This window comes from Mauremys reevesii, linkage group 2 (assembly GCF_016161935.1).
Source record: "Mauremys reevesii isolate NIE-2019 linkage group 2, ASM1616193v1, whole genome shotgun sequence".
NCBI classification, from domain to species: domain Eukaryota; kingdom Metazoa; phylum Chordata; order Testudines; family Geoemydidae; genus Mauremys; species Mauremys reevesii.
In genome coordinates, this window is record NC_052624.1 from 256,674,060 (window position 1) to 256,689,306 (window position 15,247).

General features: G+C 42.4%; 2 protein-coding genes across 6 annotated transcripts in view; one reads left to right on the forward strand and one right to left on the reverse strand.

Annotated features, from left to right (window-relative positions):
* The window catches only part of NUDCD1 (NudC domain containing 1), a 171,552-nt gene extending 168,015 nt beyond the window's left edge, over positions 1 to 3,537 (reverse strand). For 2 of the 3 annotated variants that reach the window (XM_039526150.1, XM_039526149.1), the window contains exon 1: positions 3,231 to 3,537. In XM_039526150.1, coding sequence (XP_039382084.1) covers positions 3,231 to 3,348 — 118 coding nt within the window. In that variant the 5' untranslated portion in view covers positions 3,349 to 3,537. The remainder of the gene's footprint in view (positions 1 to 3,230) is intronic. The other variant, XM_039526151.1, reaches the window with a different exon arrangement.
* A 112-nt stretch (positions 3,538 to 3,649) lies between these two features.
* Positions 3,650 to 12,558, forward strand: ENY2 (ENY2 transcription and export complex 2 subunit). 3 transcript variants are annotated; one of them, XM_039526152.1, is made up of 5 exons: positions 3,650 to 3,803; positions 6,938 to 7,033; positions 9,071 to 9,141; positions 10,902 to 10,976; positions 12,299 to 12,558. In XM_039526152.1, the coding sequence occupies exons 2-5, from the start codon at positions 6,966 to 6,968 to the stop codon at positions 12,373 to 12,375; spliced, it is 291 nt and encodes a 96-aa protein (XP_039382086.1). In that variant the 5' UTR covers positions 3,650 to 3,803; positions 6,938 to 6,965; the 3' UTR covers positions 12,376 to 12,558. The 3 variants fall into 3 exon arrangements, with proteins under 3 accessions (XP_039382086.1, XP_039382087.1, XP_039382088.1); XM_039526153.1 differs by lacking the exon at positions 3,650 to 3,803 and adding an exon at positions 5,011 to 5,058; XM_039526154.1 differs by lacking the exon at positions 3,650 to 3,803 and adding an exon at positions 5,111 to 5,208.
* Positions 12,559 to 15,247: the final 2,689 nt, after the last annotated feature.

Here is a 15,247-nt window from a genome sequence, read left to right on the forward strand (position 1 = left end):
TGAGACCTATGACAGTGACCATCAGAATGCATACACAAAAGGAGGCCAATTAAAGTTGCACAGGCAACCTTAATTCTGGCTTTTGCTAACTTTGAGTGCTTAGTTTTACAACCTTAATAATAGTCTTAACAGTTTGTGCTCATGGTACATCTGAAGTCTTATATTCATGTGCTTATACAATAGGATTTATTTCTCTTATCAAACTCATTGTAAAAGAAAAACCCTGATGAAGTCAAACAGTACTAACATAACTGTTTATCAATAACTTCACAGCAATGTAAACTGATACTGCATTATAAGTGTTTAACAAAAAGTGGACAAGAAACTCCGATGGAACAGACTTTACCAAATAAACTACCCCAAGGTTCAGTCTGTACAGTAAACCAAAACATAGAATAAATACAAATACATAAGAGCAAGAATTCCAGATCAGACAACTGGTCTATTTAGGCCACTTTCCTGCCTCTTATTTTGGGCAGCACACAGGTTCTAATGTACTAATGTAATAAAGTTCCACACATCAGGGTTTGAGGTTCTTTTACTGATCTTATTACTGCCATCATCTAAGAAGTGCTGCCAGAATAGAATACTGCAAACATCTCTGCATGCATCTTCAGGAAGCCTTAACTATTGCAATACTCTTAGGTCCCTCCAGTACAGCACATTGAACTCTGTGATTACACCACAGGACTTCAATAGGACTCCACACATGCACAGGATTCAGTCTCATGGTTCCCAGTGCAGGATCAAGTGCTCAGACTACAACTTCTTCAGGACAGGGTCTCCATCTTTCTACTGTACAGCACCAAACACATTTTGGTTATTACTATAATATAAAATAATAAACTACACAGGGACTTAGATTTCAGCTACTCCAAAACCATCAACTAAAACTACAGCTATGTCTAATGTGCTCTTTGCATGGGCTGAACATTAAAGTCTTGCTTTTAAAGTTAAAGCACTTTACAGTCCTAAAACATCTTATTTATAAAAGATTTACAAAGTATGGAATCAAAACTGATCAATAAGATGTCTTGCCCATTACAATATGATTAATGTTTTATTACAAGACATGCCCTGAAACATGAAACAATACAGTGCATTATAACAATGCATATTGATTTTAATTATAAATAGAACTCTATCAGTTGAATAAGCCATTTTCCTTTCTGACCACATGTTGGGCTCTGATATTGAGCTTCAGTGATAAAAATTAGACCCTACTATATACAGGACTAAGAAATTGTAACCTGGGTGGAAAAGTAATTTACCTATCATTTATAAAATAAATCAAAGGTTTTCTGAAACCTCCACAGACAAACTTTGCAACTCAGCTACATTTATAGTAAAAAAAATTAAAGAAATATGCAAAATACGTTCCTTTACCATCACCTTGTCCTCCTATTCCATGCCTCAATTTCTTCTATTCTTCACCGGAAGAGTCCAATCATAATCCTAGACTGTGAGCTCTCTGGGGCAGGATCTATTTTTATTTGCTGTTTAGCACAAGGGTACTCTGATCCCTAACTCCCTAACTGGGGCCTCTAGACACTATTTGTTAACTGTATTACAATGACAACTGGCAATTTTTCCAAGCCTCAAACATCAAATTCTGTAAAATTCAAGCTTTAAGTTAAAAAAAAAATAATATCCCCAGCACTGTTCATTGTGCAGGTAACCTTCCAAATGCAAACCAAGCATAAACCTATGCAGCATTCTCTTGGAGAGTTTTGGTGATTCTAATTTTAATTTTTCCACCAAATCTCATAAGATGGAACTTTAAGAAAAACACTAAATGTTATGGCCATTTTTTATAAAAATCTCAGCTTCCATTAAAAAAAAAAAAGTACATCTCTAGCCCTTATGGCTGAAGAGACCAAGCTTGAAAACATGAACCACACAAACAACCAGGAATCCATTGGCACCTTAAAGACTAAAATTTATTTGGGCATAAGCTCTCATGGGTTAAAAAAAAAAAAACCACTTCTTCAGATGCATGAACCACACAGGCTCAAAAACCAAAAGGCAAATTAAAAAAAAATGTTTTTAAATCTCATGAATTTTTAAGGTAATCCTATGATGAGGAGGTCCAGTTCATGATTTTTAAACACTTATGGTTGGCAATACTAGGGTCAGCATACAGGCAGCTCCTGTATCTCTGCTACTGCTCATAATTTCCCCAAGCAGCTGAGAGAGTGAAATTAAAAGACCTCAAGGTCAGTTTCAGAGCTACTGTTCTGTGAGCAGCTTTGAAACTAACAAAGAACATGTAAATTTCACCTGCGACTGTTCATATCTTAAGGGCTATAAAGACAGACACTAGCACTGTTCACCAGGAACAAGGACTCCCAAAAAATACAGGCTGAGGGGAAAGTACAGAAAAAACTCAACCCATAGGAGTCTGGGAGACAAACAGACTCAGAAGTCTCAGAATGGGAAGGTAAAAACTGGGCTCCTCCTTCCCTTACAGAAACCAGAAGATCTGAGGGCTTCAAATTCATCAGGACACCTATTAGGAAGAGGTTGATATAAGAGATGGAGCCCAGTGCAGGCCCCAAGGACCACACTACACGAGGACATCACTATACTACTGATGAAGGCGTATGGGGAGAGGGGACTATTACAACCACAACCATGTGTTACCTAAATATTAATGCTGAAATGCTAAAACCCCCAAAGCCAACAAAACTCAGAAGCTACTTGCAGACTGACAGAGGCGCTAGAGAACGCACAGGCCTACACCAGGAGTACTAGAGACTTCTGCCAGCACAGCTCTATCAGCCGAGGGTGGCACTGACCACGCAAGCGACCTCTGCCTCCAGTACACACATGGCTCTAGAGGCGAATGCCCCAAACCTGGAACAAACATCTTGAAAGTGCCCCAGCCGGCCTGGGGCTTTCCGCGGCGAGGGGTTGTCCCGAGGCCCCGGAGAACGTTTACCCAACACCTGCCCTGCCTGCAGGCGGGCACAACAGCAGCTGCCAGCCACCTGGGGCGGGCATGACTTCACCCCGCACGGACGGGCAGCCACCTGGGCAGGGCAGAGCAAAGCAACCCGCGGCGGGGAGAAGGCTTCAGTCAGGGCAAACAAACGCCGGCTCCTGCACGGAGAGACCCAGCCCCTGCCAGCAGCGGCATCTCCCCACTGAGGAGTCCCAAGAGTCCCCCCCCCGCCCGACCCTGCCCGGCCGCGGCCCCGCCCCCGCCACGTTTCCCCAGCGCCCCTCACCCGAGTCCAGCCCCAGCTGGTAGCAGGCCAGCGGCTCCAGGGAGAGCTTGTAGCCCTCGAACTTGGGGTCCAAGAGCAGCCGCTTCACGCGCAGGGAGCAGTTGGCCGCCGCCTCCATCCCCGGCCAGGCCCGGAGTTACCGCCTGCGACGAGGGAGAAAGTTTGGAAGGAGACCGTGCGCGTGAAGCGAGCCGCCTCACTGGCTCACGCAAGGAGCAGGCGGAGCGTGGAGCACCATGGGAATGGTAGTTTTAGGGCTCTAACCGCAAGGGACAGCGGCTGTCAGTCGCCAGGCATGTCGGGAGTTGTATGCCGCACGGGGGCGCCCAGAACGTGGGGCATGCTGGGAGTTGTAGTTCTAGCCTCCTAGGGAATCGGCACGTCCGAGCGCCCAGACCTTAGGGCATACTGGGAGTTGTAGTTTTTAAATTGAGCAAGGGACGACGTCTTCCCGGACTCCATTTCCCAAGGGCCCCCGCGCGAAGGGGAGGGCAGGAGCTTGGCAGGGCTGTGTTCTCCCTGGGAGACGGCGTCGCCTTCTCCTCCCACAGAGCTGGGCGCGCCGCCGCGGGGGTGAGTCCTGGGGTCCCGAGCGAACCGGTCGCGGGGTTCGACTCTCCGCAGGAGGGGCCGGGGGCGCGCTTGGAGGGGCCGGGGAGCCGCGGGGCTCGGCCTGAAGTCCCCGCCCCCACCCGCGCCGCGCGGCTGGGTTCCCGGCTCTGGGGCCAGGCCCGCGCTTCCCCACGCCGCGGGGCGGAGGGCTGCCGCGAGCCTTGGCTTGGCGCCATGCTGCTGTGGCTACCCCTCCCCCGCAGTGGGTGTAGCGCAGCCCGGACTAGGGCTACCAGATGTCCTGGGTTTAAAGGGGCAGTCCGGTTTGGGGGACTTTTTCTTATATAGGCGCCTATAAACCACCCGCCCCCTGTCCCGTTTTTTTCCACAGTGGCTGTCTTGTCACCCTAGCCCCGACCCACAGGGCCTGGGGGGTAGGTCGGGAGGGTCGAGTGACTCTCTGGTGGGGGTGGGGAGAAGGTAGGTCACTGGCTGGAGAGAAGTGGGGGGTCTGGTCAGTGCCCGGGAAGGTAGGTCACTGGCTGGAGAGAAGTGGGGTCTGGTCATTGCCCGGGGAGAAGGTAGGTCACTGGCTGGAGAGAAGTGGGGGGTCTGGTCATTGCCCGGGGGGGGGGCGGATGATCACGGGGTGGGGGGGGAGAAGGTAGGTCACTGGCTGGAGAGACGTGGGGGTCTGGTCATTGCCCGGGAGTGGGGTCTGGTCATTGCCCGGGGGCGGATGATCACTGGGTGGGGGGTGGGGAGAAGGTAGGTCACTGGCTGGAGAGAAGTGGGGGTCTGGTCATTGCCCGGGGGGCGGATGATCACTGGGTGGGGGGTGGGGAGAAGATAGGTCACTGGCTGGAGAGAAGTGGGGGTCTGGTCATAGCCCGCAGGGGGAGGATGATCACTGGGTGGGGAGAAGATAGGTCAATGGGCGGGGAAGTGAGGGAGAAAGGGGTCTGGTCACTGGCTGATGGTGGGAGTTGGGAGGGAGAAAACAGGTCACTAGCCGGGAGGAAGGGGGTCTGGCCAGTGGCTGGGGGTGGGGAGACGGCAGGTTATTGGGGAGTGGTGCTGGTTTTCCCTCTATCGGGTGTGCTATGGAGTCTCTACCCTGTGGAGGCTCGGTGATGGGGGTGGGTGGGGAGTACAAAGGCCCTCTGGTTGAACGTTATCTGAAACTCAGCTCTTCTAACGTTATAGTATCTCACCCCCACCTTACTAAATCTGTGCTGCAATCCCAGTGCTGGCTGTTGCATCATTACACAGGGAGGTGAGAGCACTCAGCTCAGTAGGACTGACACAAGCACAGCTGAATTTGATGGTCTCCAGTTTCTTATTTGACCATGCCATAGAACCACTCCATAGTTCAGGGCAGATAGCAGCCTTTCTTCAAATCAGGGCTGAAATATCAGATCTTGAGGTAAGGTGGTAGAGTTGTGGGTATGAAGTGGCTCAAGTTAGTTCTGTTAGTCCTTTTATGAAAATTAAACTATAATTGTTTATCTGTCCTCCCTTTCCTTTAGTGGTGGAGAAAGTATCATGTGTACATATTGTCACAGGCAGCGCTGGTATTTAGGAGCAAAAGTTTTCTACATACCTTCATCAAAATCTGGCAATCTCTTATTAGAGCCATGAATTTAATAACTGTAGAGAGACAAGGTGGATGAGAGAATATCTTTTACAATAGGACCTCAGAGTTATGAACACTGGAGTTACGAACTGACCGGTCAAACACATTCCTCATTTGGAACTGCAAGTATGCAATCAGGCAGCAGCAGAGACGGAGGGGGGGGTGGGGGGAGAGAAGCAAATACAGTATAGTACTATATTAAATATAAACTACTAAAAAAGAAAAAGGGAAAGTTTAAAAAAATTTTTTGACAAGGTAAAGAAACTGTTTCTATGCTTGTTTTATTTCACTGGGTCTCAAACTTTTTTACTGGCGACCCCTTTCATATCGCAAGCCTCTGAGTACGACCCCCCCCCCAATAAATTTAACACCCTTTTAAATATATTTAACACCATTATAAATGCTGGAGGCAAGCTGGGTTTGGGGTGGAGGTTGACAGCTTGCGACTCCCCCCCCCCATGTAATGACTTTGTGACCCCCTGAGGGGTCCTGACCCGCAGTTTGAGAACCCTTGTTTTATTTAAATTAAGATGGGTGAAAGCAGCATTTTTCTTCTGAATATTAAAGTTTTAAAGCTGTATTAAGTCATTGTTCAGTTGTAAACGTTTGAAAGAACAACCATAACGTTTTGTTCACAGTTATGAACTATCTCCATTCCTGAGGTGTTCATAACTCTGAGATTCTACTGTATTGAACCAACTTCTGTTGGTGATGGAGACAAGCTTTTGAGCTTACATGGAGCTCTTCTGGGCTGTAGCTTTTCTTACCAATGGAAATTGATCCAACAAAAGATATTACCTCACCCACCTTGCGACTCAAATATCCTGGCTACAGCACCACTGCACACAACTTTAAGAATTGTGGCAGGTTTTTTTTCCTCTTTTTACCAGCATTCTAAAGTGGAGGTGAATGTGCAGAAAACCTTAATCAGGAAGCACAGGTTATTGTATACAGTTTGGGTCATCAGGAGTGAACAGTAGTTTCTGAATGTATGTGAGGACAGTAAGGTTCATTCATATGTGATCACCTTGCTGAGTTCTGTTAATCAGTATTTCTGATATAAACAATGTGTGACTGTCTTCAGTAAGATGAGTTAACATCTTTCTCTTGGCTAACTGTGTAAATTAAACAAATGCCAAAAACGGAGGGGGGCTACACTCAAAATGCTGCAGCTGCGCCAGTGTAGTGCTTCAGTGTAGGTGCTGCCTATGCTGACACGAGGGGTTCTTCTATTGGTAATCCACCTCCCTGAGGTGGTTGCCAGGTTGCCGGAAGAATTCTTCTGTCAATCTAGCACTGTATACATGGGGACCTAGGTTGGTTTAACAGTGCTACTCAGGGGAGTGGATTTTCCACACCTCTGACTGACGTAGTTAAGCCAACCTAATTTTCTACTGTAGACCAGGCCTAACAGACTGTAGAGAAAGGGAAATTTAATTGTTTAATTACATACATGTTTTCTTATGTTGCAAATGACTAGTAAACAATGTTATTAAAATCTTTTTTAATAATTTTATAGATTTGCTGTGGAAATCTAGGTTTTCAACATGAATAAAGATGCACAGATGAGAGCAACTATTAACCAAAAACTAATAGAAACAGGAGAGCGAGAACGGTAAGTAAATTTTTTTTCTTATATGTTTTTATGCTCATTAAATGTCATAAAATGATGTAGCATGAAGGATGTCCTAAAAAGTAAAAAAGGTGAAATCCCTTCTATAATTCTAAATGCTGCAAAACAGTTGCGAAAATCTTGTGTATTATACCAGTAAAGAAGACTTAATTAAAATATTCAAAAGTAAGGAAAAATAAACCTTCTCGGTCAGTTTTTAACTAAAACAAAAAAGCTGGTAAAATAATAAGAGGTGGGAAAGTTGGCCTATAAATCCCAAGTGAACACCATGGTTGTTGTTAATGGAGAAAACATCTTTGTCGTATCTAAAATTACACTGTTAAACAATGAGGTTGCAATTTATTCTTTTTTTGGGCAAAGAGGGAGAGCTGCAGTTTCCTTTTTCTGTGCTCAAATTTCTTCCCCCGTGCTTCTGTATGGGAGAAGAATATCAATACACCTCTACCGCAATATAACGCGACCCGATATAACATGAATTCAGATATAATGCTGTAAAGCCGTGGTCCGGGGGGGGGAGCTGTGCACTCTGGCGGATCAAAGCAAGTTTGACATAACGCGGTTTCACCTATAACGCGGTAAGATTTTTTGGCTCCCGAGGGCAGCATTATATTGGGGTAGAGGTGTATCTCTCATTTAGACTTTCAGCTATCTAGTTAACTGAATTGGTAGCCAGAACAGACTGGATAATAGCATTTCTAAGCAAGAATTTATTTTCTTTGCTTTCTCAACTCTCTTCTTCCTCCTCCCTCTCTTTCACCCTTCATACTATATGCACTGTTTCTCCCTCTTTGTCAGAATGTTCTAAGTTTAAGATCCCTTTCATCAGTGGATCTCCAACTCCTTCATTTTCTGAGACCCTTGAAAGAGAGAGGTCCTCTCTCATGGACATTTTTCTTCCCATTATCATATTCTGTGAATCACTGCCATGTTACTTTTCGCTTATTCCCCTCCTAGTTGTGATTATATATTTTGGAATAGTGCTTTGTAAAAATGCACACTTGCGACTAGGATGCTTAAAAGGATAATGAGGTATTGTTTACTCTTAAATCAGAGTAAAATAAGTTTTATCAACTTTTTTGGCAGAAGGAGTGGAGAGAAATTGTTTCCCTAAAATATTATTGCACAAATAAAATCTAAGCACAGTATCAAGATTGTGTTCTGTTACATACAATGGCGGAGCAGTAGAATTTTTTTTCTTGAATTCAATTTATCCAAAACAGCAAAGCAACCACAATTGGTTTTAATTTGGTCTTCCAGAATCCCCTATATTGTCGTTCCTCATCCAAACATCTTGCCTCTTAATATCCTACTGGTCAAAGAGGACCAGAGTTCACACTTCAGACTGTTGGTCCAACTCTTTCATTCAAAAATGGGGGATGACTTGAGCAAAGCAGGATGATCGAAGGCTAAGTGCGCTCCCAGCCCATGGAGTTAAAGGACTGGAATTTCTGCTATTAAGCCATGATGCTAGTTTACCACATCTTATTTTAACTTGTTTCTTCTTCACCTCTTTAAGTATTAGTCTGCTGCTTTCCCATATCCAGTGTACTCCCTGGCAGTAAAGGAGGGTTGCTACTATGCTAGGAACAAAATAGAGTGAAACTGTCTTGAATCCTTTTCAATTTTGTTCTGCACTTGTTGATTGTGCTGAGAGGAGGTTATATACCAGGCACATTCCCCCTTTCCCAGACTTCTCTGATGATAAAAATATCGTAGGATATTCAATGCCCAGTTTAAATCTCCAATGAAAACATAGTTTCGATTCTTCAAATTCAGAGTTACAAGTGTTTCTTTGAAATCACGTCACTTACACTGAAAGTCACTTTCACTTACTCCTGGCCATCTTGGATCCCTTTGAATACAGTAGCTTATTTTATTTCCCAGCATGAATTAGTGTGCAGCTGTGCCTACAAAGGCTTACAGTGATGTATTTTTATAAGGTGTTTTGAAGTGAAATATTCTTTCTTTGCTGTTAAAAACACTTTTTCTTCTAGTAAGTTTACTTTGTCATCTTTACAGCCTTAAAGAGCTGCTGAGAGCCAAATTAATTGAATGTGGCTGGAAGGATCAGTTGAAGGCACACTGTAAAGGTAATTAAGGTTAACTACATTCAACACCCTTAGTTATTGCCTAAGGTAAGAGAATAGGTGCATCACTTTTAGCCAAATAAGAGTTCCAGATGAAAGCTTGAGTACCTGAAGGTCAGTGTGAATAAGACAGAGATGATGCTATTGGGCAAGAGAGCATCTCGGACAAATGTGGAAGGCAGGGTATGAATGCTTTCTTATGGGATTCCTTCTCACTAAACCTGTCCTCAAATTGGTGTTTTGTGGTTTTGGAATCATCTTGGATGTATCTCTGTTCACCAATTCTCAGGCAACCTGGATAGCCCAAAATGCATTTTCACATCTTTAGCATTTTCACATCTTTCACATCTTTTTGAAATTTCCTCTGATTTGGAATTCATTGTAGTTGCCAAGGTCTGTTGTATTTAAGCTTCTAAAATGTGTGACTGCTTGATTGCTAACGTCTAAAGAACTGATTCGGATACAGTTTTTCATTTTGACAAGTGAAATTCATGTCACAAGAGGATAAAAGCAAAAGCAGCAAGCAGAGAGGTATGCCATAAACAATAGTCTGTGCTAGATAAAATTTATTTAAGAACCATTGATACCTCCCAGGACAACTAAGATATTTTCTGCAGATGTGTTTGTATGGGAGGGAGGAGTGCTTGTGAATTATTTCTATTTTCATGAAAACAAAATCACTGATTTAGATGAAGGAAAACAGCATCAGATTAACTGCTAATTACCAAAATTTTGTTTTCAAGTGTCAGTAGTAAAGGTAAATAGTGAATGTATTAAATTTAGATAAAATTCTTATTACCAAAATGGTCAGCTTCCATGGGAGGCTAACAGCTTTCTAAACCAGCACATGATTGTTTTCCTGTTAAGAGCCAAAAAAAAAGAAAACTTTGACTATTGACATTTAAAGTTTCTTCTGATAAGACTTACTGTGCCCAAATGGTGTTTTTGATGGCAGTCACAGTACATTTTTCAGTAGCTTATAGTGCTAGGATTATTCAGTTCTATTCTCAACTGAAACATTTTACAGTATTGGTTACAACAGTCATTATTTACAAATGCAGAGCACTTTCTAGCAGTGTAGAACTATGCTGATCAAAGTTGAAATTCCTTTCAGCATTGGGTTCTGCATTTCACAAAAGTATTTACTATATTTAAGGAAAGTGATTTTCTGAAAAATAATCCTAATATGCATATCAACACACTGAAACTTGAGCAGGGAGAATACTGTGTACATGTTTACGATAGACCTGATCTTTCTAAAGGCGTACTTTCAAAATTGCTGCTATATTCCTGAGCAATTGACAGTATAGTATTAGTGTGTTTATCTCTTTAATTGTCTTCCAATCTTTACAGTTGTGCTTCTGGTTAATGTTACATATAATATTTAACTGAAATTACAGTCTTCTTCTGGCTGCAGTTCAAAGACTTGTAAATAATTGCTACATGCCCAGACAGTGCCTGTCATTGGTATATACAGGATATATTTGCTAAATGGTGGTCAAGTGAGCTTATTGATCTGTGCACTTGTCTTTTCAGGTTCTTATACCACGCCCACTGATATAGTAATCTGAACTCTATAATATGAATTAGACTTAATCCACAGTAGGATAACCTATATATGATTAATTATAGGATTATATATAGGATTACATATATATGATTAACCTACAAATGCAGGTTTTGTATTATAATATTTGAATAGGCCTGTTTTTCTAATGAATGGATTTTAACTATTCAAGTGGTTTTCTTGGTCTCTTCCCTAGATGTAATCAAAGAAAAGGGGTTAGAGCATGTTACTGTTGATGACTTGGTGGCAGAAATCACTCCCAAAGGTAGAGGTAAGAAAAGTAATGTCACTTAATGCAAAAAATAACCATTAATGCCACACTAAGCTTACACATTTAAATACTCTAGAAACTTTGTCTAAGCACCAATAAGTTGCCCACATTGCATATAGAGGAAACTATATAAGAGCCTAACTAGTAATCACAAATGGGCTACATGTATAAATTCATATTGCCATGAAAGCCTTATTGTTTCTGCGCTGACTCATGTATTTAAAATAAATCTTTTTATATGTAACTTCCTTTTAAAAAGACAGAAAAATCTGCTTAACAATTAAATGCCTCCAGTGGTCTCATTGACCATAGTAGAATTGTGTGTGTGGTGTATGGGAGAGATGAGTTCATATCTCTGTTGTTTTGGCTGGAGACCTCTGTGAGGCTGGGTTAACAGGGCAGTGGAATATCGGGGGGGAGATAACAAGAGCAGCAGCAAGAGAGACAATTTGCATCTCGTGAAGAAAGTGCTTTGTGTTACAGTCTCCTTTTTGCAGTCCATTCAGTTGCCCCACAGCCAGTCAGGCCATCTAGGAAACCTCTAGTGTTAAAGAAGATAAAGCTGCTAAAAAACAAACAAACAAAGCCTATTTAGTATGCTCAGAAATGAAACTTCTGAATTCCTGTTCTCGGACCCTGGCTATTCACCATGATAGAATTCCCTAGCTCAGCAGTTCTCAAACTGGGTTGGGACCCCAAAGTGGGTTGGGACCCCATTTTAATGTGGTTACCAGGGCTGGCATTAGACTTGCTTGGGCCAGAGGCCGAAGCCCGAGCCCCACCGCTCTGGGGCTGAAGCCCAAAGTCTTCTGTCCTGGGTGGCTGGGCTCAGGTTACAGGCCCCCTGCCCTGGGAAACCCTTGGGCTTCAGCTTTGGCCAGCTTGCCCACCTGGGGCAATGGGGCTCGGCCTTTCTCGCCCCCCACCCCCGCCTGCTTGGGCATGCTCAGCTTTCGGTACTCCCTCCTGAAGTCATGTAGTAATTTTTGTTGTCAGAAAGGAGTCACATTGTCAGAAGGATGCAATGAAATTTGAGAACCTCTGCCCTAGCTCTTCAGTTTCACAACAGAGCTTATGGGGTAGAAAGTGAGTCAGATCCTTTGCTGCTGATTGCATTCCACCTACTGCCAAATATAAATCCTTCCGTCTTCTTTGGACTGCTCTCCAACCCCAACAGGAGACTGCTGAATTGGCTTGGTGGCGTTCTAGGAAAGTCTATCATGCATCAACAGAATTGCAGGGGCAACTTATGATGTACTGCGCTGCATATATCTTTTTCTTTTTTCCCTATTTCTTACCTGCTTTTTTTATTTGTATTTCAGCCTTGGTACCGGACAGTGTAAAGAAAGAACTCCTACAAAGAATAAGAACCTTCCTTGCCCAGCATGCCAGTCTTTAAGATTGTCATTAATTCTGAGTACCGTATCTTTGTGTTTCTGTATTATGTAAGTCATGCCAGAAATTGGAATACATTTTTCATGTTTTAGAATTTAAGTTCATTTTTGTATGATTAGTTACAAGTTTTTCATTACGCTGCATTAATTTCTTAAACTTGCTGTTTTAATTAAAAAAAAAAACTTTTGTGGTTGTGTGTGTTTTGAAGGCTTTTATCTTCTGTTATATTGAGTGATTTTTAAGCTGGTGACATGTTAATTTTCAGGCATCTTTTGCTACTTTGTACTAAGTCATTATATTAAGTCAATACATTTTTTATGATTTTTGAATACATCAACCTGGTAAGTACAAACACATTCACTCTTTCAAAAATGTGTGTAAATATAATAGAAATGCAGATCTAAAAAAAGTAAATATCTGGACAATAGGACACAGTGTTCTATTGTATAAATCCTATTTAGTATGGTTAATAGTTGGATAGCACCAAGGAAAATAAGGACTCCGTACAAAACTTTGTTGATGACATTCTTCCCACCAAGTACATAACCAATATCCTATATGGTGATAGAAAGTTACAACAGGTGCTTTCTTTGGAGTTTTTTTAGGTATATAATTTATAGGAGTTCTGGATAATAACTGAACCTGGATCCACATTCCAACTTTACCAAAAGATGCTTTAACTTCTTTCTTTAGTTAAAAAGAAATGCCGCTACTGCTGCATAACAAGTGCAGTCTTTCACCCTTGCAGTATTCCAGTGGTGTATGAGATCCAGATATGCGTCCGTATACTTCATATACCGAGGCCCTTCTGGATAAAGGTACTACATACTGGCAATTTTTTTCTTTTTCATCAGGCTGGTGAATCTAAAATTCTGACTAGAACAGACACAAATTGAAACAATAAATAATTGTGCTGAAATAACTTAGTCATCATGATCACTCCCATAACCGCATTGGTCGTTGGGGCACCACCACTGATGAGCAATCAACCAATTGTCACCACCCCGACGATTGTATGTTAGTGCTTGAGTCTCTGTGAAGTCCATTCCTGTCCACTCTTTTATGTTGTCAATCCATCTCTTCTTCTGTCTACCTCTTCTCTTCCCGTGTACTGTCCCTTGGAGGATGATCTTGGCTAGGCCAGATGATCTTGTTACATGGCTGTACCACTTCAGCTTGCACTTCTTCACGATCATCAGAAGGTCTTCATATGACCCAGCATATTGGGTGATGATGTTGCGGACCTCTTCATTAGTGACGTGGTCAAAGTAAGAGATGCCCAGGATTTTATGGAAGCATCTCATCTTTACTATCTGTATTTTACGTTCAAGTTCTGCCATAAGAGTCCATGTCTCGCATGCATACAGAAAAATGGAGATGACTAATGCCTGCAGCAGTTTCAGTTTGGATTCCAGGGAGATGTTCTTATTCCTCCAAACTGGCTTTAGCTTTGCCACTGCTGCTGCTGTTTGTGCAGTTTTTGCCCAAATTTCTGCCTTGGATCCTTCATCAATGGTGAAATACTTGAACCGTTTCACTGTCTCCAGCTCTTGTCCACTGACAGTGATATGTGAGCTGATTCCATCATGTCAGCTTTCCAACCTTGTGAAACGACTGGATGAAACCTCCGCAAAATACGGCATGGAAATCAGTGCAGAGAAAACTTAAAATAATAAAACACTAAAATGACTGTGAGCAAGGATGATGGTGTGGAGGGTTTGCAGGAGGGAAGAAGTGTTTGGCTTTTACCATGTTCAATTTGAGTTAGCAATGCACTCAGGAGATAATCAGATAGGAGTGAATGGAGGAGGAGCAATCAGGAGATGAATGAGGCAGTTGATCAAATTCCTTTTTATAAAGAGGAGCCACATGAATCTGAGAACTGGAAAAAGGAATAATTGTCATTCAAGTCACTGCTAAAGCAACCAGCAACAATGGTGTCCTAGTAGGATTAGCTGTTAAATATGAAATACCATTGAGGTTTTGTTTTAAAAGAAATGTGTGTCAAACTAGACTCTGGTGATGGGCACATTTCAAATGTGTAATGAGGGAAAGTAAACAAATGGTAGCTACTTCCTACAATTGTATAAATTGTAGATATATAATAGAATGCTAAATGTCATTTTTGTTCATAAAAATTGTTTTGCCATCTCAAAGTTTCTTCATCTTTGCCCCAGCCAGCCAATATCTGACAGCGTACTACAGGATTCATTATAATTTGCTCCTTGTCATGCAACTTGATAGTATTAGGTTCAGTTACTCACAAAATAACTTTGCTATGTTTGGTGTGCCACTCCTTTTAGATTTCTGCATACATTTTAAAAAATCCTAAAACATGGGGGTTGGAAGCCTTTGGGGCTGAATGGTTAAGGGCTATGGAAACATCTGGATCCCAGAGAGTAGCAACCATTTTAGATATTCAGCAGCTGGTACGTGAAATTAAGTAGAAGTAGACTCAGTAAAGTTCCTAGTGTCCTTTCCATCACAACTGGCACTTTAATGATCTGGTAATATACAGTTTGTGATGACTTAAAAGTGCTGTCCAGAAAAAAAAGTAATCAGAGTAATCTTATTCTTCTTCAAATGCTTGCTCATGTCCATTCAAGGTGTGTGCGTGCCCACGTACACAGTCAGAGATTTTTGCCTTAGCGGTACCCATAGGTTTGGCTGTAGTGCCCTCTTGAGTGCTGCGCTCAGGTGCTGGTGTATTAGGCACTGCCAACCCTATGCCCTCTCAGTTCCTTCTTACCATCTGTGACATTTGGTGAGAGCACCTTGTCTTGCATCACAAGAGCATTAGCGGTTCTTACAGTCCATTGTTCTGTCTCCTTTGTTGTTAGTTGATAGATACTTAGTTAGACCTTTAAGTTAAGTGT

What these genes read in the sequence shown, in the direction of transcription:
- ENY2 (XM_039526152.1), top strand. Translation starts at nt 6,966, where the DNA reads ATGAATAAAGATGCACAGATGAGAGCAACTATTAACCAAAAACTAATA. An exon ending in GAAACAGGAGAGCGAGAACG is followed by an intron (nt 7,034 to 9,070) that starts GTAAGTAAATTT and finishes TCATCTTTACAG; the next exon opens with CCTTAAAGAGCTGCTGAGAG. An exon ending in GTTGAAGGCACACTGTAAAG is followed by an intron (nt 9,142 to 10,901) that starts GTAATTAAGGTT and finishes TCTCTTCCCTAG; the next exon opens with ATGTAATCAAAGAAAAGGGG.